Consider the following 26128-nt stretch of genomic DNA (forward strand, 5'->3'; position numbering starts at 1 on the left):
GCCAAAACAGGTCTGCAGGTATCTTACGAGAAGACACAATATATGGAACGACAGACCAACAATGTACACACCATGCATACGGTATATGGATCCGTAGAAAGAGTCGAAAAATTTAAGTATTTAGGGGAGTACATACAAATGGGAGGATCAAACAAGGCGGCTAACATGGAACGAACGAAGAAACTCCAGAAGGCATACAAACTCACATGGTCACATTATAATAAGAAAAGCATATCGAGGCAGGCCAAACTTAGGCACTACAAAACAGTTGTATTACCAGAAGCATTGTACGCGTCAGAAACAACCACAATTGGAGCATCAGGCATCATAGACACAGAAAAAATAGAACGCAAAATTCTCAGAAAAATATTTGGACCAATTCACAGAGATGGCATATGGATGAAGCGACCCACCAAAGAGCTGTACCAGCACACTGACAGACTAACAGACGCGATCAGAAAACGCAGATTAACTTTCTATGGGCACATACAGAGAATGGACAACAACCGACTTACAAAGAAAATTTTTGATGTAGTAAACAGCTCAAGCAAGAAAACAAATTGGTATCATGAAATAGACGAAGACTTAAGGCAGATAGGGATCAACAGGCAAATGATAGGAGACAGAAAATACTTCAGAAACAAAGTTAGGAGTGCAAAATTTATTGTAAAGGAGAGAAAGAAGAAAGGAACATTATGGACAGAGCAAAGGAAACAGGAGCACAGCCAAAGGATGAAGAGATTTTGGGAAGAGAAGAGGAAGAAAGGAAAGAAGTGAAAATTGTGTCATCATGTGATTTTCGAGTTCAAACACTGTCCATAAGGGCAACAATGAAATGAATGAATGAATGAATGAATTAAAAGTTCCCAATTACATCTATGCCATACAAACACAACATTTACACACTGCGTCAGTCTGAAACTACAGTTCATTGAACTATTTCAAAATTCCTTTTTAATCACAAATACACAGAACACCACCAAAATAAATGCAACTGAGAAATGGTGCCAAGATGTGCTTCATAAGTTAGGTTTGGGTTCTCATTTGTCACACCCCATTAGAATCTATATCTGTTTATCATCCACTATTGGAAGTCCTCAATCTTGTTGCAATACATGATTACAATGTTTTGCCTGGGATTTTGTCATCATCTCAGCAATTATCCATTTTGGTGGACAGGTTCTCACGTTATTTCACAGGATTCTATATTTTTTTGTAAAGTTATTCTTAGTGTCTGTCTGTTTCTGTTTTGTGCATTCTTAAATGCCACTTGTTTTAAATAAAGGTTAATGGCACTTTTCTTGGCAAAAAATAGGTGCGTAATCTATGAGTGTGACAGGCTTCAAAGAGTAACCATCTTGCACTGACCTGACTATAGGTTCGTTGTTTCTTTTGACTACACCATTTTGTTCTAGCTCACACAAAACTATTGTCTGATGATTAATCCCTTATCTATTTCGAAAATTTGACACATCTTCATTGAGATATATTTGCCAATTGTCTGTGCGCAGTAACAAATGTTCTACCTCATTTGTCTTTTAACCAAGTTTTTCAAATCTGCGATTTTCTGAGTCATCTGACTTTTACTTTGGGTAGTGTACAAAAACACTTTCCTTGAAAAATTGTCACTTAGGGCAAGGAAAGTCACTAAAGACTGCTATTTAACTGTGGTCATACAACATGCCTGCCATTTTAATTCAGTCACTTAGGGCAAGGAAAGTCACTAAAGACTGCTATTTAGCTGTGGTCATACAACATACCTGCCATTTTAATTCAGTCTGGAGATCTATATATGTCCACACAGTTCTTTTTCACAGGTGGACTGTCATTATTAACCACAACTTGAGAGTTCACCACTGGTGTAACACCATTTTCTTGACATGATAGCTATGTCCTAAATCACTTGAATCTACATATCATTATGCTGCCAGATCAAGTCTGGTGTTATAGTGTTCTGCCAGGCATTTGTATGTATTACAATTATAGCATCTTGGAACTTTTATTTCATGTTATGTTGTTCTTTTGGCTCCTTTTATTGTCTGCACAGATTGTAGATGAATGACAAAGTATTTCATTCTTTACCTCCTGTAGCAGCTCCACATTTCTACTATCAGAATGTTTGAATTTCCTAAAATCATGGTCATCCATCTGCAGTCATCTGAAAGGCCCACCAGCAGGATACAACAACCCTTCTTCTTTCCTTTTAAATTCAACTGCATTTCACTCTTGAGACATAAAGATAATTTTAGATACATAATCTTCTACGGATGAACATATTTCTAGATATGGTGTTAGGAGATTTATTATCCACCCAAAAAATAGATCAGAATCTTCAGGTACCTCTCTCAGTTTGTCTCAGGTCTACTATGCTGTGTTTGTTTCTTGTGAATGCACATAAATTGATAGCTGCACAGATAAGAGTTATTATGGACTTGGCTGTACATGCTTTCATTGCATCTGGAATTGGGACAGACACATATATACATAGCTGCTCATGTTCTAAACATATCTTGATGCCAAATAGGCAAATACAGTAATTTTTTCTGTTCATTATTATCTCTACAGGTGGCAGAAAATTTGAATGTTGGAACGCCACTGTATCAACGTTCTGTGTTTCATGTAACTTCAAAATGTATCACTATTTCGACTTTATAACCTGTTAGCAGAGATGTTTACACACTAGGTTGGTTTTAAAACATGATTTATTAAACCTGTGAAATTTTCATATTTAATAACCTTTACACAGGACAACTAAAATGTGTCTTGTAAAATAGACAAATTTAGACAAAGCATGCTGAAAAGTGTGTGGCATCAATAGATACATTTTAACAACACCCCAAAGGTTGTTATTTGTAGGTTAGGTATGGATTCTCATTTCTTAAGAAAATTATTCTGTACACACTCCACTGCAGGGTGAAATTTCATTCTGGAAACATCCACCAGGTGGCTAAACCATGTCTCAGCAATATCCTTGCTTCCCGGAGTGCTACTCCACAAGTTTTGCAGGAGAACTTCTGTAAAGTTTGGAAGGTATAGGAGATGAAGTACTCATGGAAGTAAAGTTGTGAGGATGGGTCGTGAGTCATGCTAGGGTAGCGCATTTGGTAGAGCACTTGCCTGCAAAAGGCAAAGGTCATGAATTCGAGTCTTGGTCTGACACATAGTTTCAATCTGCCAGGAAGTTTCCTGACATACTATTGAAGGTGGTTGAAATAAACAGAATAACATCATTATGGTGGGATCAGGTCTCTTGGCAGCCCATCACCATATGTTTTAAATGGATGAAAGATGTGGAGAATTTACCATCCCTGCCGTCAGACATTATCGATAGCAGTTTGGAGGTACTAAAGCTGACCACTGTCAAGCACTACTACAGGTGGGGCCAACAGCAGCTCAGTGCTGTCAGTGACCTTGGGCCGGTCTTGTTTGATTATGCTGCCTGAGCTCAGTTAAAACACATCTATCTTCTATTTGTATAGTAACCTGGTTTTGGATATTGACATTCTAGTTTACATTCTTGGTGTTTATGTAGTGTTCCACTCATGACAAACTTGGCTTTGTTCACAGATTACACATTCATGTCAGGTGCGGACACTTCAGTGGTGACAAGTACTATGCTATCGTTTCTGGCGACACGTTCACAACCAGTGCCAGCGTGATGGACCACAAGTTTAAGGAACTTTGGCAGTAACTCCATGAGCAATCATTTACAGATCAGTCAGTGGGCAAGGCAATGCCCCCACTGCCACTCACTCCCTTAACAAGTCTCCGGAGAGCTGTAAAGTCTACCTCCGACATTTTGACTTTCATTGTCTTGTTTATAACATTTCCAGTGAGTAGCAAATCACTCTGTTTCAAGTTAACATTCTTACAAACTGGTGCGGAAATTTCAACCATTCTTGGACGCTAGTGATTTTTCTTTCAGTGATCTTTATGCTCTGTTAACCGAATACTGATCAGCAGATTGACCACATTGCAGCTAGTCTTCTGTTTAATAAGTGTCATAAACAACACGGACAGTTGTACACAGCTTGGACTGCCAACATGCAGTGTCTCACTCACAAATGCAACTTCAAATGTCAGAACTGTAAGTTTTCTACAGAGAACCGTTGATTTGAGATGTGATTGTTTGCCTTGCCCAACAGGGAGGTCACAGATAAAGCTTTGGTGAAGTCCAATCATAGTCTTGGTGATGTGTTTAAAATAGCTAAATCTTTCAAGTTAGTTTTAGCAGCTCAGTGTGCTTTTACAAAGGACATTCAGGTCTACCAAGCTTTTAATCGCTGTCACACGTAACAGTCACCTGATGATTCCAGATCATCATCCTATAAAACCACCTCTAAGTCTCACCCGAGTTCATGGGCATCCGGATTGCCAACGTCTCTACTCCCTCCAGAGTATCAGATGACCCTTCTTGTAAGGTTAATTGGGCAGATCAGAAACACCCTCCCTCCTTGACATCGAGGCATACGTCACTCACATTGAAGAAACTTCATTCCTGCCCTGACTTGGGTAGTGGGCATACCAGAAACCGATGCCTGCACTATGCAGCAAACAGCTGTGGTTGCCTGGCAATCATGTGTCAACAAGTGGTCTGCCGGTTGCATGGTCATCCACGGGATGAAAACAACACAGCAGTCCATACCATCACAGATACAAAGCAGATAGCTTTTCTACCATTACTGAGAAGCTCACACTGCTTTTGACAATGTGCGACCATCTTTTCGAATCCCAGCTGGATAATGGTGCTGCAATGTCTTTAATCAAGGAAGATACATATAGCCCGCTCTGTTCACCTATACTGCAGCAGGCCTGGCGACATGTCCTGTCCTACTGCTGCAGGGCTACTCCTTTCCTGAGAATGCGAAAACTGTCTCTAGTAACTAAGTACAAAAACACTGAACACATCCTAACCTTCTTAGTTGTATGCTCCTCTACCACAGCTAACATCTTTGGCTTACGCACCTTTACCAGTTTTTAATTCACTGTGAAGGATCAAGTTAATTTAGTGCTAGACACAGTGCTGTTTTCTGATCTGGACGCACTGTGCACATCCTTTAATATGACCTTCAAACCTACTCTTGGGTGTATGTGTAATTTTATGGCTCAAATTTTCCTAAGGACTTCTACAGTGTCCAAGATTTGCTGCACTCACTTGCTTCCATTTGTGGTAACTGAAGCTGTTCAGACCAAACTTACATGGCTTCATTTCCCACCAGTCAATTGGTAATGCCAAACACATAGACACAATCATAGAGGCATTAGCCACAACTAATCCTGTTTTTCAAGGAGTTCCTTGCGGAGTGGGGGAGTGGCCATGTATGTAAAAATAATAATAATAATAATAATAATAAAATTTGAATGTTGTGCAGGGGCAGTTGAATTTAGTGAAACTAAACTTCTAATTGTTGCTGTTTATAGGCCCCTTAACTCTGACTTCCGAGCATTTCTGTTCAAGCTAGAAAGGGTTCTTCGTTCATTTTATAGGAAGTACCAGAAATCAGTTTCATGTGGTGACTTCAATATTAATTTTGAATACAATTGTCAAGAAAAAGGGTGTTGGTAGGTCTCCTAAACTAATAAGATCTGATGCAGACTTTGTTTTTTCAAACTAGAGTGCAGGGGAACAGTAGCACAGGCACAGACAATATTTTTATTCATTCTTCATTACCAGATGGGTATTCTGTTAGTAAAAAGGTGAATGGCCTTTCAGACTGTGATGCATAAATTTTAACACTAAATGGCTTTTGCATTGAATCAAATGTCACATATAATTACAAACAATGTAGGAAAGCTAAGCTAATCCAACAGCAATACAGAGTTTTTTAAACGTCGTTAAGGAACAAGATTGGCAGGATGTTTATAGTGCCGACAACATAGATGACAAATATACTGCTTTCCTTAACACATTTATCATGCACTTTGAGAATTGGTTTCTATTAGAATGTTCTAAACAGGGTACTATCAGTAACAGGCAGCCTGGGTGGCTGACTAGTGGGATAAGGATATAATGTAAAACAAAATGGGAATTACATAGAAATGTTAAAGTAGTCACAATCAAGATGCAGTAGCCCATTACAAAGAGTACTGTAAGGTGCTTAAAAATGTTTCAGGAAGGCAAAGAGTAGGTGGTACACAAGCAGAATAGCTAATTCACAGGATTAAATTAAAACCATACGGTCAGTTGTGAAGGAAGTGTCTGGTCAGCAGCACAAGGTCAACAACAAAGTCAGTTTGTAGTAAAAATATTTCTGTTATTGATAAGTCAGATATATGCACAGTATTTAACAATCACTTTCTGAGCATTGCTGGTGAATTAAATAAAAACTTATTTTCTACAGGGAATCATATAACTCTCTTGCAAAATGCCTTTCTAAGACTGATGCCTAAAATACTGCTCTGTGATAATGACAAGGGGCAGACTGAGTCAATAATTAAATCACTGAAGACTAAGGACTCTCACAGATATGATGGAGTGCCTAACAGAATATTAAAGTACTGTGCTGCACTTGTTAGCCCTGTACTTAGCCATAGTTGTAATTTTTCCTGTAAGAATGATCAGTTTCCTGAACGATTAAAGTACTCGGTAGTAAAGGCGCTTTATAAAAAGGGAGAAGGGGATAATGTAGACAATTTTAGACCTATTTCTATACCATCAGTGTTTGCTAAAGTTATTGAAAAAGCTGCGTATGTAAGGTTATCATATTATATCACATAATTTGCTATCAAATATACAGTTTGGCTCTAGAAGATGTTTAAAAACTAAAAATGTTATATTCTCTTTTCTCTGCTAGGTATTGGATGGATTAAACAAAAGGTTTCGAAAGCTAGGCATATTTTTTGATTTAACTAAGGCGTTGATCACAAAATATTGCTCCAGAAGTTGAACCATTACAGAATTCGGGGAGTAGCTCACAATTGGTTCAAATTTTACTTTAGAAACAGACAGCAAAATGTCATTATTCACAGTGTTAAGAATGGCTGTGATGTGGGGTGTGAGTGGGGTACGGTCAAATGGGGGTGCCCCAGGGATCAGTGTTGGGGCTAATCCTGTTCCTTATTTATATAAATGATATGCCCTCTAGTATTATGGGTAATTCTAAAATGTTTCTGTTTGCTGATGGCACTAGCTTGGTAGTGAAGGATGTTGAGTAAAACGTTGGCTCTGTTTCAAATAGTGCAATTCATGACATAAGTTCATGGATTGTAGAAAATAAACTAATGCTAAATCATAGTAAGACTCAGTTTTTACAGTTTCTAACACACAGTTCAACAAAACCCAAAGTTTTAATTTCACAGAATGGGCATATGATTAGTGAAACTGAACAGTTCAAGTTTCTAGGTGTTCATATAGATAGCAAACTGTCATGGAAAGCCCACTTTCAGGATCTTGTTCAGACTTAATGCTGACATTTTTACTATATTAACAGTATCTTAAGTAAGTGATCGTTCAACATGAAAACTATTCTACTTTGCTTATTTTCATTTGCTTATGTAGTATGATATTATATTTTGAGGTAACTCTTCCCATTCTAAAAGCATATTTTTGGCTCAGAAACAAGCAGTTCAGGCAATAAGTGGTGTAAGTTTGCGAACCTCTTGTCTACCCCTGTTCACTAGTATGGGTATTTTGACATTGCCCTCTCAATATATTTGTTTTTCACTGGCATTTCTTGTGAGCAATGTTAGCTTATTTCCAAGAATTAGCAACTTTCACTCAGTTTATCTTCTTCAGTAGCACTACAGCCCTCGGTGAGCCTTGGCTTCTTCAACAATCTTCCTCCATGCTCTTTTCCACCCCCAGACTCCCATACTGGTGATATCCGTTATTACCCTGTCAATCCATCTTCTTCTAAGTCTCCCTTTTCGCCTAGCTGAATGGATCACACCTTCCACTTCTTTTGTTTCTTTGTTTTTTTTGGAATTCTATTCTCTGCCATTCTCTCCAAGTGTCCTAGCCACCGTATTCACTATGACTTCACAAATTTTTCTATGTCCCTGCCTTGTATTAACTCTTGTAATTCGGCATTGTAGCGTATTCTCCAGCCTTCTTCCTCCCTTATTGGCCCATAGATTTTACATAGTATTATCCACTCAATGATTCTTAGTGCATTTTTATTGTGTTCTGTTCCATACCTCTGACCAGTATGTGATAACTGGGTGGACTAGGGAATTATATATTAGCAGCTTTGTTTTTCTTGTAACAAGGCTATTTTTGAAAAGTTGCATACTTGCAAAGTAAGCTCTGTTTCCTGCTCGTATTCTTTCCATTATAGCCTTTCCAATACTGCTATCATTTGTTATTAGGGCTCCCCAAGTAGTTAAAAGAGGACACTCCTTTGAAGCATTTCCCACTGATGTTTAGGTTTTTAGGGGTTCTTCTGGCCTCAGATTGTGACATTACCATATATTTTGTTTTCTTTTCATTTACTATGATGCCAATTTTTAAGGCTTCTGTTTCCATTGCCCGGTATGTTTCTAAGAGTGTATTGGTATTTCTTCCTACTATTGCAATGTCATCAGCGTATGCACATATCTGGCTAGTTTTCATAAATATGGTGCCTCTTTTGTTGATTTTATTTACTACACTATGCAGGGCTATATTGAATAGGACAGTGGAGAGACTATCACCTTGCTTCATACCTTTATTAAAGTCAAAGCTTTCACTTGTTCTGCTAAGGACCTTTACTTTTGCTCTTGTCTCTGTCATTGTCATTCTGATTAGTCTTATTAGTTTAGCACATATACCAACTTATTTCAGTACTCTGTATAGTTCTTGCCGATTTATGCTGTCAAAGGCTTGTTTGAAGTCAATGGATAGGAAATGCAGATCTATATCATATTCATAGAACTTTTCCAACATTTGTCTTAACACACATATTTGATCAGTTGTTCCTCTGTCTGGTCGAAAGCCACACTGATATTCCCCTAGTATGCCTTCTGCACACTTCTGTATCCTTTCGTTTAATATACTTGTGAAAATCTTATAAGTTTTGCTCAGGAGTGTTATACCTCTATAATTTTCACATGCTGTTCTGTCCCCTTTCTTATAAATGGGGATTATTATTCCAATTTTCCAATTATCTGGCATAGTTTCTGTTTCCCATATATATGATATTAATGTGTGCAGTTCCTTTATTACAGCCTCACCACCAGTTTTTATTAATTCAGCAATTATGCTGTCTTCCCCAGGGGCTTGATTGTTTTTGACTTGTGCACAGCTTGGGAGACCTCTTGTAGTGTTGGCTTTCTTGCCTCATTGATTTCATTGTCTACTTCCAGCTCCACTCTTTCCTCCTGTGCGGCTGTCTCTTCATCTTCTAGGACTCAGTTAATATTCAGCAGAAATCCAATCTGCATTTGAATAGAAGTTTCTTAACTCTTGTAAGAAAGGTGTGCAGTATACTGCTGCATCCATTTTCAATAAGCTACCATAAGAATTCGAAAATCTTAATGGTAATCCACGTGCTTTCAAATCAAAACTGAAGAGTTTCCTCATGGGTCACTCCTAGTCTGTTGAGGAGTTCCTTGAAAAATTAAGCTGATTCTTATGTTGTACTGTTGAGTGCCTTTACTTAAACTTATGGCTTGACTTTTTTGGGTTGAAAAACATTTTGTTTTATCTGTTATTACTTTTATGATGTAATTTCACATAATGACACATTCCATTACCTTGGAGATTAGCTCCTCAATTTGGTTGTACAGAACTTGATGTGTAAATAAATAAATAAATAAAACTAAGGAAAGTCGGGCAGTACAGGCAACACGAGTTCTTACATTATCTTGTTGAAAGGTAATGTCACAGAAAACCCCAAAGCCAGGGCACAGTTATTGGTTTTAACACACCAGAAATGGAAGAGCTGCTGTCCAAATTACTAGCTGTATGAATAAGAGGCAATCACTGTATAGCAAATTGTACTCAACACTATCACGCTAAGTGCTGCACTCATGTGATGATGACAAAAGAAATCTGGCAATATTATTTCTCCTCAGAGCCTCCACACATAGATGATAATGTACGCTGCTCAGGGGTGCTTAGATACTGCATGACCCTCATGAACCTATGGATTCCATATTTGCATCACATTTTGGAATTTTGATCAACAAGAGCAGCAATAATGAGAGAAGAGAAACCACAGCTTTGGTAGGCCATGATCTGGTCACTGATGAATTCTGACATGCTTGTACACATTTCTCATTTTCACACAAGGCATAATATCACAAACAAACACTCATTTCTGAATGACAAACCCACTGCACAATTTTTCCCCATATATAGAATGTAGATACGAGTTACTTCTACTTTGTGCAGCTATTGCTGAAATACTGATCATTTGCACATCCAAGTACATAGCACACTACATGTCATTCACCATTCTATACACACAGTCTTTACAGTGTTGCAATTTTAATGACCAGAAGTATACAAAGAGACATAATGGCTGGCTAGACATCTTCAAGAGCAGAAATTCCAGTACTGCGAATTCAGACATATATAGTAAAAATCTACTCCTACTTTTGTACCAACTAGTTTATTTCTTCAGGCTTTGAAGAGTGGGGGGGGGGGGGGGGGAGGCTAGGTTGGGAAGGTTAAAAAGGAGGGTCAACTCACTCAGTAATACTAGTGGACACACAGTGAAGAGGGAGACCGGCCATAGTTTTTCACTTTTATGTGTGTATCAGCACCAGTGGAATTTTGCCTCCTGACCAGTCATTATGACTCATAATTTTATAATTTTGTCAACTAAATTTTCTTTTTGATAAATTACTTCAATACATGTTTGTTAAACATACACCATATTCCATGTCCATTACTTTAAGTAACATGTATGCTGATTGAAATAACTTTCCTTCAAGTTCTATACGCTCCATTTTGAATACAACTATTACATTTCAAATGGGGACTCACTTGATAAATCAATCTTCTATACATTGATGAATGAAAAGATATTTCAGCTTCAACTAAAATGTTTTATTTTATTGATAACTAATTTTATGATCCATGACCATTGTTTCAGGTGACTTTTCTAAGCACAGCCTATCAAATTTTGATCTGTTTACATTCAGTAAAAAGTGTTACTGCCAATCTATAGAGAACATGTCTTAAATGCAAGTAAATTAGCCCATCAAAGTACTGCAAATTCGAATAAAAGTGCTTTTCTGGATGTATATGGAAATTTATTATTCACATTGATACCAAGGAACCAAGTTACAGCAACCACTGTTTAAAGTGAAAAGAGAATTCTCATAAACTTGCATGCACAGTATTTGCTTGGGCAATATCCTTACATTTATCCAGAAAAGACCAAGTTACAACAGAGTCAAGAGTTTCTTGACCTTATGGAGAAGAATAAACTGAAAAGTGGGAAATACATAAAGAGCATGGTAAAAGTTTTTAATTTGGTTCGGAATGGACAGTAGTATCAATAAATTTTACATGTCACAAAATCATGTTTTACACAAGTCACTCTGGTAAAGATTGCAAACTTCAATGTGCATGATTTCTACAAAGTATAGATGAGGAAAAAAAAAAAAAAAAAAAAAGGCATGGACATTAGGATGTAGAGCTTGCTGTAGCTCTTTCGTCTCACAGACAAAAACAAAATGTTTTGATTTCACATTCTCTTGCACTTCCAAACTGTGTGTGTAGACTAAAGAAACACAATTAATGAAGCACATGAGATGTATGTCCTCAATTATATGAGACAAGAAGAGTTAATGATTCAGAAACCTGTTTCAATATAAGTGGCATCACACAAGGATGGCGGAATGTTACAAACTAATTTGTCTAAAGCTCCACTTCTATTGGGAGTTTCAAAATTAAAATCAGAGGTTTTAAGGCTTTTTATCATAGGAATTCTTCCAATCCACTGTGGCATGAGTCAACAAACCAGTGTTTAGTAGTATTAGTTCAAAAACAGTCTTGGTTGCAGTTTTAGCTTTTTTATATATCAGATACACGTTTCACCTTATTTAGGCATCTTCAGGCTGATCTTAATTTGGTATTTCTTAGGATGATCCTTTAGACAGTGTAGCTAAAGGGCATCGTCATGTACATCAGACCAACATCGCCTTCGTTAACCTCAGTAAATACTTTCTAGATGGACGTGAGTGACTCCAATACCCGTGTAACGCGTACATGTTCACAGAAGCAAATTATAGATATTCTATAATTGGCTCTTATGAGCGTGTACACATTATGCAGGTCTTGGAGTCACTCGCGTCCATCTAGAAAATATTTAAGGAGGTTAACGAAGGTGATGTTGGCCTGATGTTCTTATTTCAAGGGTCCTTGTCTTTTACACAGAAATTCCCATGAAACTATTTTGCAGCCCATATTTAAGGGTAACCTCACCTATTGTAGCAAACAAAATCCTCCTTAGATTTACAACTCTTCCACATATCAGTAAGAAACACAAACTGAGGTGACAATGTTTGGCAGAGGATTCTACAAATATCTGAGTATTACTTCGTCAAAACAAGCCTGCCTTTAATGTCATTCTCTACTTTTCAATATGATAAAAAGGCAGTAATAAAATTAATTAATTTGTTAACATCTGGGGCAGGAATAGAGTATAAAATCACAAATTTTTTTCTGTAATAGTATATGTAGCAGCATTCCATTAGAGACAGGTTTAGCTTCCCTGTGTATCTCTCCTTGCAGCTGACACTTACATAACATGATAAAATAAATAAAACATGAAAATCAACAAATATTTTATTACATCTGCCTTTCATAAGTTAATTGGCAGTGTTATGTGTCAAACTGCAGATATTCCATTTTGATGGAGAAATCAAATTTGTCTGAATTGCGCATACAACATAAATAATGAACAAACATAAATAATCAACAGTACACAGACTCTACTTCGTGTTGTTGTACAAAGTACTAAAGAATCCTAAATTCACATTGCACAGTGAAAAGCAAAAGCAGTTTCATACACACATCAAAATTTAAAATGATCAATAGCAATATTTTACATATTTGGCTTCCAAAATCCTGAAACACAATGTTTCAGAATAAAAAATCTTCACAATGTTAATTACAGACTATATGAAAACAATCTGTCATTATCACAATGCAATTCATGCATGTAAGATGACAGCTCAAAATTGACTAGTAAATTAATTATACTGCTGGTTCATGCCCAAAGAAAATCCAAAATGGTTTGGACAGAATTTTCACTTGGTGTAATGAATGGCAGCTTTCTCAAAATTTTGACAAACAGAAGATAATGGCTACAAAAAAGATGAAGAAAAAAGTAACTGCCAATTACACAGATGTAAACTTCTGAAATGTGTCACAATTTTTAAATATTTATGGTTAATACTACAGATCAGTACAAGATAGGACAGATGTGTAAAATCCATAGTAGGAAAGATGAATGGAAGACTTAGATTTATTGAAAGAGTTCTGGGGTAGTGTACTGCATATACAAAGAAAACCACCTACAGGACAAAAATAGGATCTATTCTAGAGTACTGCTTCAGCATTTGAAGTCCTTATCAATCAGACATCAAACAAGTTCAAAAATGGGATGCTAAGATCATGGTGGATCAGACAGCTCATATACAACTATAACATTTTGAATTTAAATGTAAATGTCTGGAAAAAAGGCAATGTTGTTCCACAAAAGACTGATGGTTAAATTTAGAGGACCGGCATTTGAGAAGACTGACAGCTCTGCAGCCTTCATCACATACCTTGCATAGGGATCTTGAAAGTAAGATGAGAGAGATTATGGTGCAGAAAGTAAGATAAAAGAGATTATGGTGCACTGCTATGGATTGCAGTCAGTGACTTTTTCTTCATTCAATATGTAAATGGAATACGAAAGAAAATGGTAATATTAGTATGAAATACTCTCTGCCACACATTGTACCGTGGTTTGTAGAGTAGAAAAAGGAATTCTGCTATTCTGCTTTGAAGTCTCTCAGTTGAGAGACTGTTAATGAAATTAAGACGTAATTCAAGAGCAGAATTGATGGTCATTAACTGCCAGTAACTCTTCTTACCCAGAAAAGTAGGTAATTTCCATTATTGATTAATCTACAAATCAACTATTTTCTCTGTTTTTTATCATTTCTAAATATTTCAAATTACAGCAATAAAATACAACCCAAATACATTTTTCAACAAATTTGCACCATGTATAAGTTAGTCTACAGACTGCTTCTATACCTGTATTTTGTTTTATCAGCAACGGTACCTAATGGTTACTGTCAAGTGCAGTTGCTCTTAAAAATAGCAGTCCATACGAGAAAATCAGTCATATCTTTACCTGTGGTTTTTTGTACTTTAGGTACTGGGGCTATGCACCGCTCTGTTTAAAAAAGAATAGCTTATGTAGTCACAGAATCAAGCAGCATATCTGTTTTTATGCTATGCAGCTAATTTGCTGCAAATAATAAACAGTAGCTGTGATCCTGCAGTCAAATAGTCTATGCACTGGCTAGAATTTTGAATTAATAAAATATACACAAATACAAAATAATTTTCAAATGAATAATTCAATAACAAAGGTTCTATTCCAATATCTGTAATTGATGTAGGTGACAAAGAATTAAGTTGAATAATATTTATTCAAGAAACGACATCTTAAATAAATGGGAAGGGGTCCTACGATAATCAGTTAAAATACAGACTGAAAATACCCTTATCAAATGCAGTAAAGTTACTTTGTGAGCATTAAGAACGGTAGCGAAATACCCAAATTAAATAGTAATCAAACACCCATGAAAACTAATGTCATATCATGATCACAATACATTAAACATTCACCAGCTCAAAACAGTTCAAAGTTCAACATGAAGATTCACAGATTAGCACACACAATACGAAGAGTTACTTATACTCTGTCTATTATCAGTTCCGTAAACCAAGTGGCAAAAATTAGTCTACTCTGGAGCACATTCTGATCCCTTGAAATATAAAGTCCTTTCAAAACTTAGAGTATTGTAGTGGCTCTCACCACCCAGAAACAATCACCTATACGACTCAACCGTGCACGTTACTCTGTTTGGGTCTGCCTTCTTTCAGCACTTGACACAAATTGTCTAGAACCTCTCCCTTGAGCTCTTCACTCATGAAGTCCCAGTCTCCACTTGACTCCCATAGTGTTCCACCACTGTCCAATTCCCATTGGCTGAAGGCCATCCCCACCACAATATATCATTCTTACACACTACAAACATGATCTGACTTATTTTGACCACTTTCTCACACTAAAATAATATATCATAACAACATTTAAACAAAAGAAATATTATAAACATTTGATTATATTCAGATCATTTGCAATAAGTATAAGTAACAGTTGGTTCATAAATAAATAAACCAGCATTCTTGCACAAGTGCTCTTACATTAAATAACGACAGATTGTCGCTAAAAATTGCTTAAACAATTATTTATGCTTGCTTGACAGAATCGTCTTCTGGCACTGTTTTCAACTGTGGTGACCATTAACACATGCAACCGACCACTTTTAAATTAGCATGCTTGACCACTTTTAAATTAGCACGCTTTCTTAAATATCATTTGCAATCAACATTTAAATAAAGTTACTGGCAAAATAGTAACCTGTTTACTAAATAAAAACCCAAGTGTAATAATATTTGAGGTACTGATGCGGTGTTCATTTGTTGTGTAAAGGTGGAGAATATGGTGTTCCGATAAACATTTGCATAATGAAAGAGATATAAAAGACATTGTAAATCAATAAATAAAACAGATACAAATATACAGAATTTAGGAACGATAGCTACAGTGCAATCCTATCATCTGAGATAACGTTTCTTGAAATCACATGAAGTGATTAAAAGTTGTTAAGTCAGAGGGTCATTGTGAAAATGCGTATTCACTGTGAGATATTAACTTCTGTCATTTTCAAGATACTGAGACATTATTGTGTCACTGGATGCGCCTCTTTTTTTTCTGAGATCGCAAATGTACTCAAATTTGCATTAATATTTCATATTGAATTTCAAAGAGTTGTAACTTGGTCATCTTTCAAATTGTCTTACACACCACCATTTCCAAGAGCACATTCTGCACAAAGGCAATGCGAGCATCATCTGTCCAAATTCCTATCTCTGGGATTTACCCGTTTCCGGCAACACACTCACTGTCTCTGCACCGGAGCCCGCCCGGGGCAGTCACCTAACTGGAAGTTGGAACTGCCGCAGCACACCCTGAGCCCAAGAGCCTGCTAGTGTTCAGCCAAACAACAAATTCATCTTACCTTGTACCAATTCTAGGTGGCTGATTAGCTCACATAAATATGCGCAACATTATGTTACATATCCAATGAGCTCTTTCTTTTTTAATCATTATTATGTCTGTCAGGGTAGTAGGAAGAAGCTTTAGAATTTTATGTACCATCAACAAGGTTATGATAGATGAAACAAAAGCCCAGAGTGAACAACAGGGGTGGAGAAGGATATCAGCAGCGTTCTTTTCAAAGGAACTACTTTAGCATTCACCCTTACTGACTTCGAAAACCACCAAAAACTTAAACCTGGATTGCCAAATGGTTGTTTGACCCACACTTGCCCCAAATGCAAATCTAGTGTGCTAACCATTGTGCCACTTTATTCGATCATATTTCTATAAACGGACATACGACGCTCATACTGGTGATAAAACTACAAGTCAAAAATAAGTTCCAAAACCGGTCAATATTCAAAGCAACAAACTTTTCACCAAAACAGTTCTAACTATGAAACTTTCTTACAGATTAAAACTGTGTTTGGACCGAGACTTGAACTCAGGACCTTTGCCTTCTGCGGGCATGTGCTCTACTGAGAGAGCTACCCAAACATGACTCACGACCTGTCCTTACAGCTTACTTCTGCCAGTACCTCATCTCTTAACTTCCACGCGGAACACAGTATTAATCTGCCAGGAAGTTTTATACCGGTGCACTCTGCTGCAAAGTGGAAAATCATTCTGGAGTTATAACTGTAATTAATTTGCACACACTTACTATCTCAGCCAGCACAAACATTCTTTCATTGTAATCCACCACCAAATTGGAGACCAACAATAAAGATACAGAAACACCGACTGTATTAAAAGTCAGTTACCACTGATGGTAACTGCATGTTCAGATACAACCACACACTTTTACCCTGAGAAATGGATTTCCTGCAAAACATCAGCAGACGCTCTCAAATGCTGAAATTGTTCTTAAGCTGTTTGCTTAACTGGAGCATGTTCAAAAATCTATGCAAGGATGACGACAACAATAATAATAATAATAATAATAATAATAATAATAATAATAATAATAACAGTATAGGTTTCTGCTGTCTCATCTCAAATATTCTGTTTCACTTACTTTGTAAACGTACATGTACTGACATAACTCCCTAAAAATGCAAATGTAAATAAAAACAGTTTTGGTATAAAAAGATTATCTTCTGTGCTTTATTGCCAGTATACTAACCATCAACAGTTATGTGTACATTGTCCGGCATCTTTTCAAAATCTGCAAGTTCCTGAAAAAAGAATTGCAACTACTTTATACACAATCTTGACAGACATAACTTTTACCTCATTATGAATACACATGTACATCCAGAATTAAGGAAAATAATACATTTAGTAACACTAAATGAACATCCAGGAGTTACACGGAAACTAAATAAAAGAAAATAAGTCTACTTTACATCTGAATGTAAGTTAGCAGTTTGAAAATTAGCACTGTCATTTTCAATGACTGGGAGTCACTACTTTTTATGGCAATCAATTCTGCTTAGAAGAAACTGTATTCCCACCAGGGAGTTAAAAAATTTGTTTAGTTTTCCTGTGTATAGCAGTTTGGTAAAGGAACTATTGCCAGCAATGTTAATTTGAGCCTCGGAAATAATACCTTCTGAACATTTGCAAAAATCACAATAACAGCAGAAGAATTTGAAAAATACCAATAAGTCACTACAGTAAAACAGAGGACACTGTGAAAAGTGAATGACCACAGAGTGGATGTAAGTTACGTCTCAAAAAGCTAACTAACTGCTGTGTGCCACATGTCAGTAAACTCAGCACACAGAGGAGTGTGATCAGTTGATTGAAAAATTTTAGAGAACTCATCGCTATTGAAATGATGAATTTTCATTAAAACAGCAACCAGCAAGTAATGAGTTTTCAAAACACACATCATCAAAAGGGAAACAGAAATGGAAAGCAAGAATTATTATTTTGAGCCATTTCTTGGTGAGTGCAACTCACTTGTGAACATTCCATTTGAACATGAACATTTACATGAATGAGCAGACTCAGTTCACCTCTTTTGGACAATGTCACAACCTCTACATAGAAGAACCGCCTTGGTGCCTCCATTCATAAATGGATAATAACACAAATTCCCATTCCTGTGCACACAGCTCTACTCCAGTGTATGTTTGTCCTAATCAATGCTGTAGAATACAAATGTAAATGTGTCAAAAGTGTCAACTGAGATGCATTGATAGTTTACACCAAGAATTGATAGAATATGAAGTTGTTGTCCTTATCTTTGCTTGGTTGTCATCTTTGGGACCAATTGTGTACTAGAAAATGGGCTCCTAACCCAAAATCTAGGTACAATAATAATAATGTTTGTGAAACAAGGCAGAAAAGTGTTTCACTTACTCAGTACAGTAATTTTTTGTACTAATTTTAAAAATTTTATAGGCATGCTGCTGCCTTGGGAGAGTACAATGGAAATTATTTATTTGCAAAGAAGCTAATTTACTTAAAATTACTTCATGATACTAATAGCATTACCTCAGTTAATGCGGCCCACTCACAAACAATTTCTACTTCAACTAAGAAGTATTACTAATACATCAAATGAACTACAATGTATTATGATTGTTATAACTAACAACTGCTCATGTTAGTACTTCTGTCTTTTACAGATAAACAAATGGACAAAGAAATATGTAATAACTTAAGCAATAAGAATTATCATGGTAATAAACATCCAATAAAAGCCCAAGAGTTGTTCAGATTAACAGGTGGTGAAGCTCTGTGTGCCACATTTTCCACATAGCTCATTCAGTTTCCACTTATCTTCTGCTAATGACTATATCAAATTTTATTATTCAAATGAGTTCATCTCCTGATTTGTCTGCTACAATCAACTTTTTTTCAAGTGCTTAGTCATTTCCCCATGATGAATTAAAGGGCACAGTACCAATCTTATTTTAAAGTTACATATATTACAAATATAACAATTCTGGTTTTTATCATAAATGGCATGGTATGATGCTGAACTGTATAGAACATTAAGTTGTAAAATTATTCTATGCTGTATAATAAGATAATATCCAAACAATGGAGCATACTGTATCACTATTGTATGTAAATTATGTATTGATTTTTGTTTAGACATTGCATACTGGGCCTACTGATAACCTTGTTCCTGCAAAGCATTTTAATAATCTGGTAATCCATGTAAATATGGCATTTCAGTTACAATATTCCTTAGGTAAGGTGTCTTCTGAATATCCTGTAGTTATATAAGCCCAAAATGCATATTAATAATCAAACAATGTAAATTATTTTTAATGTTCAGAAGTAAATGAACTCTAGTCTGCTCAGCAGAAAGGGAAACACCAGGTGCCTCTACCATCACTACCAACACCAACTACATCTGTACATCAGTATTACTGAATTGTCCCTGTATGCTTGTGACACTGATTTCTTGCTCTACTGGCCATTCATTCCATGTATCTTCACTTGTTCTGGCCACACTTTTATCATCGATATATTGGCTAGCCATTGTTGCTGGCCTATTTTGTGATTCAGATGTGCTTGTGTTACTATGATGGGTACACTGCAATATACACTACTGGCCATTAAAATTGCTACACCAAGAAGAAATGCAGATGATAAAAGGGTATTCATTGGACAAATAACTTATACGAGAACTGACATGTGATTACATTTTCCCGCAATTTGGGTGCATAGATCCTGAGAAATCAGTACCCAGAACAACCACCTCTGGCCGTAATAACAGCCTTGATATGCCTGGGCATTGAGTCAAACAGAGCTTGGATGGCGTGTACAGGTACAGCTGCCCATGCAGCTTCAACACAATACCACAGTTCATCAAGAGTAGTGACTGGCATATTGTGACGAGCCAGTTGTTTGGCCACCATTGACCAGACATTTTCAATTGGTGAGAGATCTGGAGAATGTGCTGGCCAGGGCAGCAGTCAAACATTTTCTGTATACAGAAAGGCCTGTACAGGACCTGCAACATGCGGTCATGCATTATCCTGCTGAAATGTAGGGTTTCGCACGGATCGAATGAAGGGTAGAGCCACGGGTCATAACACATCGTCCACTGTTCAAAGTGCCGTCAATGCGAACAAGAGGTGACCGAGACGTGTAACCAATGGCACCCCATACCATCATCATGCCGGGTGATACGCCAGTATGGCGATGATGAATACACACTTCCAATGTGCGTTCACCACGATGTCGCCAAACACGGATACGACCATCATGATGCTGTTAACAGAACCTGGATTCATCCAAAAAAATGATGTTTTGCCGTTCGTGCACCCAGATACGTCATTGAGTACACCATTGCAGGCGCTCCTGTCTGTGATGCAGCGTCAACGCTAACCGCAGCCATGGTCTCCGAGCTGATAGTCCATGCTGCTGTAAACGTCGTCGAACTGTTCGTGCAGATGGTTGTTGTCTGTTGACTCAGGGATCCAGATGTGGCTGCACGATCCATTACAGCCATGCGGATAAGATGCCTGTCACCTCAACTGCTAGTGATACGAGGCTGTTGGGGTCCAGCACGGCGTTCCGTATTACCCTCCTGAACCCACCGATTCCATATTCTGCTAACAGTCATTGGATCTCGACAAACGCGAGCAGCAATGTCGCGATTCGATAAACCGCAATCGTGATAGGCTACAATTCGACCTTTATCAAAGCCGGAAAATGATGGTACGCATTTCTCCTCCTTACACGAGGCATCACAACAACGTTTCACCAGGCAACACTGGTGAACTGCTGTTTGTGTAAGAGAAATTGGTTGGAAACTTTCCTCCTGTCAGCACGTTGTAGGTGTCGCCAGCAGCACCAACCTTGTGTGAATGCTCTGAAAAGCTAATCATTTAAATATCACAGCATCTTCTTCCGGGCAGTTAAATTTCGCGTCTGTAGCACGTCATCTTCATGGTGTAGCAATATTAAAGGCCAGTAGTGTAACATCTTCTGTGGTTATCAAGATGGACAAATAAAAAATTTATCCATTTGTAATTACAGATATCAGCCATGTTGCAGGTAGATTTCGCAACTGTGACATCACTGTGTGTCAAGCTGCATAAGTTACTAATAGCCCTGACAACAAGTGAAAAATTGTTCCTGTTTGTGCACAGTGGCTCTTCTCAGTTACCTAGGATCAGGAAGTAAGAGGAGAGTCTAAACAGAAGAGACTTTACTTATCTTCCCATATAGTACATGTCAAATGACATGCAGTACAACACCCTCACCCTTCCCAAAAATCATGCTCTGAGGTGATGTGAAATAATTTCCACCCATTTTTTCATAACATGAACTAGAAATGGTGAGAAAACGTAATGTTTTGGTATAGTACCAATGAGACAGGTGAAGATTCATGTTAATCAACATGCACCACATATACAATCAAAATAATATAGATGAAAATAATAAAAATTTTCTTCAGTAAAAACTATTCTAATTTATAACAATTTTTTGTGCTTTTGTAAAGTAATTACATGTTTCTGAAGAGTGATGATGATGATGATGATGATGATAGTAATAATAATAATAATAATAATAATAATTATAATAACAATAACAATAATTCACAGTACTTTATTAATGCTTTTCACTCTAAAAAGAAATAACTGTTATTGTCCTGGGGTCGTAAAGGATTTGAAACATCTTATTAATCACTTAATATTTTCTTTCATTCTGCAGTGGAAAATGCAGTTTTGAAACTCCCTGGCAGATTAAAACTACATGCAGGCAAGATTCCTGGTTTAACTTCAAGTATGGGACATAGCTTTAAACTATTAGAAAGCATCACTTAAAATTTTACTCCATCATGTTTTACAGATTTTGTACGAGAAAATAACACATATTCTCACTAACTGAAACCAGGTAACTATTTAGTTCATTGCATAACTACCTTAATTAGTCGTTTTATTTCACTGCAGTCCTCCTTCCTTGCTTCTCTGATGATTATACCTTCCATGGTGTTTTGTCTGGACGGCCTTGTTGTGCAAATGCTGCTGGTTACATTAAATGGAGTTTCCCCGTATTACCTGCCATGAGTAAGTAGGTTGTTCAGTTTCTACATTTGACTGACAACAAAAAGTTCACCACCAATATTTATCTGCTAGAATTGTAACAACGAAATATAAACTACAGGAAATAAAAAAATTATATAAAGGGAACAGCAACCCAAGTCACTCCATAATGCTATGGACAATGCATCTCAGACAATCAATACACAATTGACAACACATGCACTATGGTCCTTGCAACCCAATCAGCTACTGGATCTTGATATTTCAACAGGATACTACCAATCCTAACTCTCAAGCACAGTACTATCGTCTATGTCATTGTCATCAGTGATACGCCACATTGGAAACTTAATAAACAAGAGCATAAACTTCAAACAAAAGTGAGAATACTTCCATGGTAACAACGGTATTTTAATACTCTGACAGAACTAGGTTTGGCAACAATATATCAGATACAGTTTTTCTCTAGTAACTTCAGATACCAACAAATGGCTAAGGGGCTATATACAAGAGTTATCAAATCCAACTGTGGTGGAACTGTGCACTGTGTCATGTATATATAGTTTTTGATACTTGAACTGCACTGAGTGAAACTATGATATTAGCAAACACTGGACATGCTGAGCAGTGGGAAAAATTCCAGGCTAAGGCACAGAAAGTGTTTGGTGATTTCCAACAATAGGCTCATCAACTAATACCGTTAGTGACATTTTGAGCCCAGGGTGCACACCGTTTTTCTTGGCATCTTGAGTTCATAATTATGAATCAGTATAAGTTATTACACTTCAAATCACTGGCACTTTACGTAAGCTCAGTAGTTCATAGTAGATGATATCTACACTGCCTTAGAAAAGAAAGATATTTATCTACAGTGAGCAGGCCACTTGGGAAACACAAAACACACATATATAACAACTGCACTGCATGAGCAAGAAAGATTGACTTCGTATATACCACTGCTCTCCAGCTACAGTCGGTGCGTGAAACACCGCTAAAACAATAACAAAAAAATGTGTGTGCATACAATACATACCTACATTTAGACCATTTTGAAATTTTTAACTATGCAGCCATAACATGATCAAGGGAAAAAGTAACGAACCATCCAACAGAAACAGTCACAAAATATATGTATCAAGCACTTTAACACCACAGTTACCCATGGCAGCTGACATCATCAAATAATGATCCATCGGAAGAGAGCAGACTGCAAGAAATTTTGGTAAATTTTGAAAGCTGTCGTGATGAGTAGGGCACCTTATATTTGCTTGATTATCCAAGAAGGTGTTTAGGCACCTTCCAAACACCAACTTTAGGGTCACAGCTTAAGATAATATAAGAAACTATCAAGATTGAAGTGAGGCATACTTGGGAAATAATACATTGGGTACATCCATACTCTTTCCTGAATGAACAGAGAGCTGCTGTAGAAATTTAAAAAAATGCTAATGCACTTTATATTACATGTGGTAAACGAAGCTGGAATGTATTTGTGCCATTTACATGTATGTACCCAAGTTAACAGATCTCTAAGATTCCCCCCTCCTAACAAAAATTGCTTTTTGTTGACATCATCCATACTAAACTACACTGGGACAACAGGGAAACCTACATACTTGGTGCCCCAATGTGGTGAATGTACTGGTTTTGACCATATGATATGAGCATTTAAAAAACAGTAATCAAGTTGCTGTAGGCAAGATGGCATAGGAAACATACTTTGACTGCATTATGCATGGCGACATCAGAGACACATTAGAAGCTGAACACAGTCAATGTGATTATGGACTTGGAATTGAATGTTGCCCATAGTGTCACCTCCCAGTTGCAGAACAGATTCCATTAGAGAAAAAACAATCGTTCAGCAACATTACAAGTAGGATCAACTACTTGCTACAATCCAGAGGCAAGATAGTTATCTTGCCTTGCCTCTGAATCACTGTCAGAGTACGTATTTTTTGCTTCAAGAGTTTGCTCTGTTATACTTGGTGACCCACCAGAAGCATTTCCCACTCACAAACATACCAGCAGTCTTGGTACACATGGTGCCTTGCCTAAAGTGAATGGCCAATCATGTTCACGGATTAGTCTTGGTTCAGGCAATATTGGGGTGGTCCTACACGAGTGTTCTTGTCGGTGGGCAGCATCATGTTAGAAGTACATATGCCATTGTTTGTGTTTTTAGTTGCATTATGACCACTGCAGTCTGTAGGGGTAAAATCCTGCAACAATATGTGGCCTTCCTCATGATGCACATGGACCTAGATTCTACGAGCACCTTGAACAAGATGATATCATACATCTACAATCACCAGCTTGCTTGACAGAGTTATTAAACATGTATGGAAAGTTCTTGGCTGAATAACTGCAACAGACTGTTATTGGTCTAAAGCCAACCTTTCAGTGCTCACATTATCGTTGTGTGTCATGTTTTCCTCTTCTCTTCCCTGCATACATAGAATATCCTTTAACAGGAGTTTTTGATACTGGTCTACAATGCCATTAAAAAACCACCACAGTGTTTTCAGATCATCTTCTTAATCTACAAACGTCAGGGGAAAATTACAACACAGCTCATATTCCACAAATGTGAAGCATACAATAATTAAATCACCTAGCAAGAACAGAAGTTGAGAAAATCTTTACAGTTTCACAATGCAAGCTAAGTAGAAGCATCATCACCAACAGGATGAAAAAATCAATACACTACATATCCATGTGATGATCTTATGTGAAGATTTATACTAGTTTAGCCAGCATGGTAACCAGAAAAGCTCTTGAAATGATACTCCAGGTAATGTTTAGTAATACAATGATAGTCCAGTTCTTCTCAGAATAATAAATGTGAGCACTATTTGTCACACACATCATATGAAATTTCACAATGCCATATTTGAGGAGCAGACGAGCACTCAGTGGGCATCAACAGCCTGCAATGGTCTGACAGCAACAGCTGATTAATGATCAATGAACCTAAATACAGAGGACTCAAAAGCATCTTTAAGATCTAGGTGCTGTAACAAGGGACATCATTAGTTTTCTGAGCAAACAGCAACACTATTATTGATGACCATTACTTAACTTTACCACAGTCTTTATGACACTAAGTAATAAAGCAAGCAAAAACGTTCTGTAACACAAAAAAACTACTTGTTCTTTTTACTGTTACCTGCCCCTAATGTTTGAGCACAACAAAGCTCACAAGTGTCAGTAATAACACAAAAATCATTCATATTTACTCAAAATTTCACACTCACATCACAATATTTATTGGATTATATTCTCAGAATGCATTCCTTTTTAGGTTGAATATAGGAACCACCAATGAGAATAAATCTTTGTGCACTGGGAAAGATTGCACATCACTTCATACTTGATATTATCAATGCCAAGTACATCTGACAGAGCTGATCCACTTCCATGAACTTTCAATAAAATGGAAAGCACAAAAAATGTTCAAATAAGCAAGCTGATTTTGGAACTACTTGGCTTCACACCTAGAAAGTACTTAGCATCAGAATAAGGTAATGAGCTGCACCCAAAATTCATTACAACATAGCAACTGGTAGAGGGGGATTACAAATGCTCACAACACCTGTAATTTATATCTGCATCTATGCTCTGCAAAGCACTGTGAGGTGCATGGCAGAGGGCATGCCTCACTGTACCAGTTATTAGGTTTCCTTACTGTTCCATTCATGTACAGTGCTTGGGAACAATGATTGTTTGAATGTGTCTGTACATGCAGTAATTATTCTAATCTTATTCTCACAATCCCTGTGTGAGTAATGATACAACTTCTGATTACATGGCACCACTGCCAAAAGAATAGCTCTGAAAGACAAT

At 37.1% G+C, this 26128-nt stretch overlaps 1 protein-coding gene across 3 annotated transcripts in view; it reads right to left on the minus strand.

Moving 5' to 3' along the window:
* Positions 1–26128, minus strand: part of LOC124777015 (thialysine N-epsilon-acetyltransferase-like) — a 56286-nt gene that overhangs the window by 22192 nt on the left and 7966 nt on the right. For all 3 annotated transcript variants that reach the window (XM_047252265.1, XM_047252266.1, XM_047252267.1), the window contains exons 2-3: positions 22162–22297; positions 17449–17500 (exon numbers count right to left, since the gene is read on the minus strand). In XM_047252265.1, coding sequence (XP_047108221.1) covers positions 17449–17500; positions 22162–22227 — 118 coding nt within the window. In that variant the 5' untranslated portion in view covers positions 22228–22297. The remainder of the gene's footprint in view (positions 1–17448; positions 17501–22161; positions 22298–26128) is intronic.

The sequence above is a fragment of the Schistocerca piceifrons genome, chromosome 2 (assembly GCF_021461385.2).
Source record: "Schistocerca piceifrons isolate TAMUIC-IGC-003096 chromosome 2, iqSchPice1.1, whole genome shotgun sequence".
Classification (NCBI taxonomy): Eukaryota; Metazoa; Arthropoda; class Insecta; order Orthoptera; family Acrididae; genus Schistocerca; species Schistocerca piceifrons.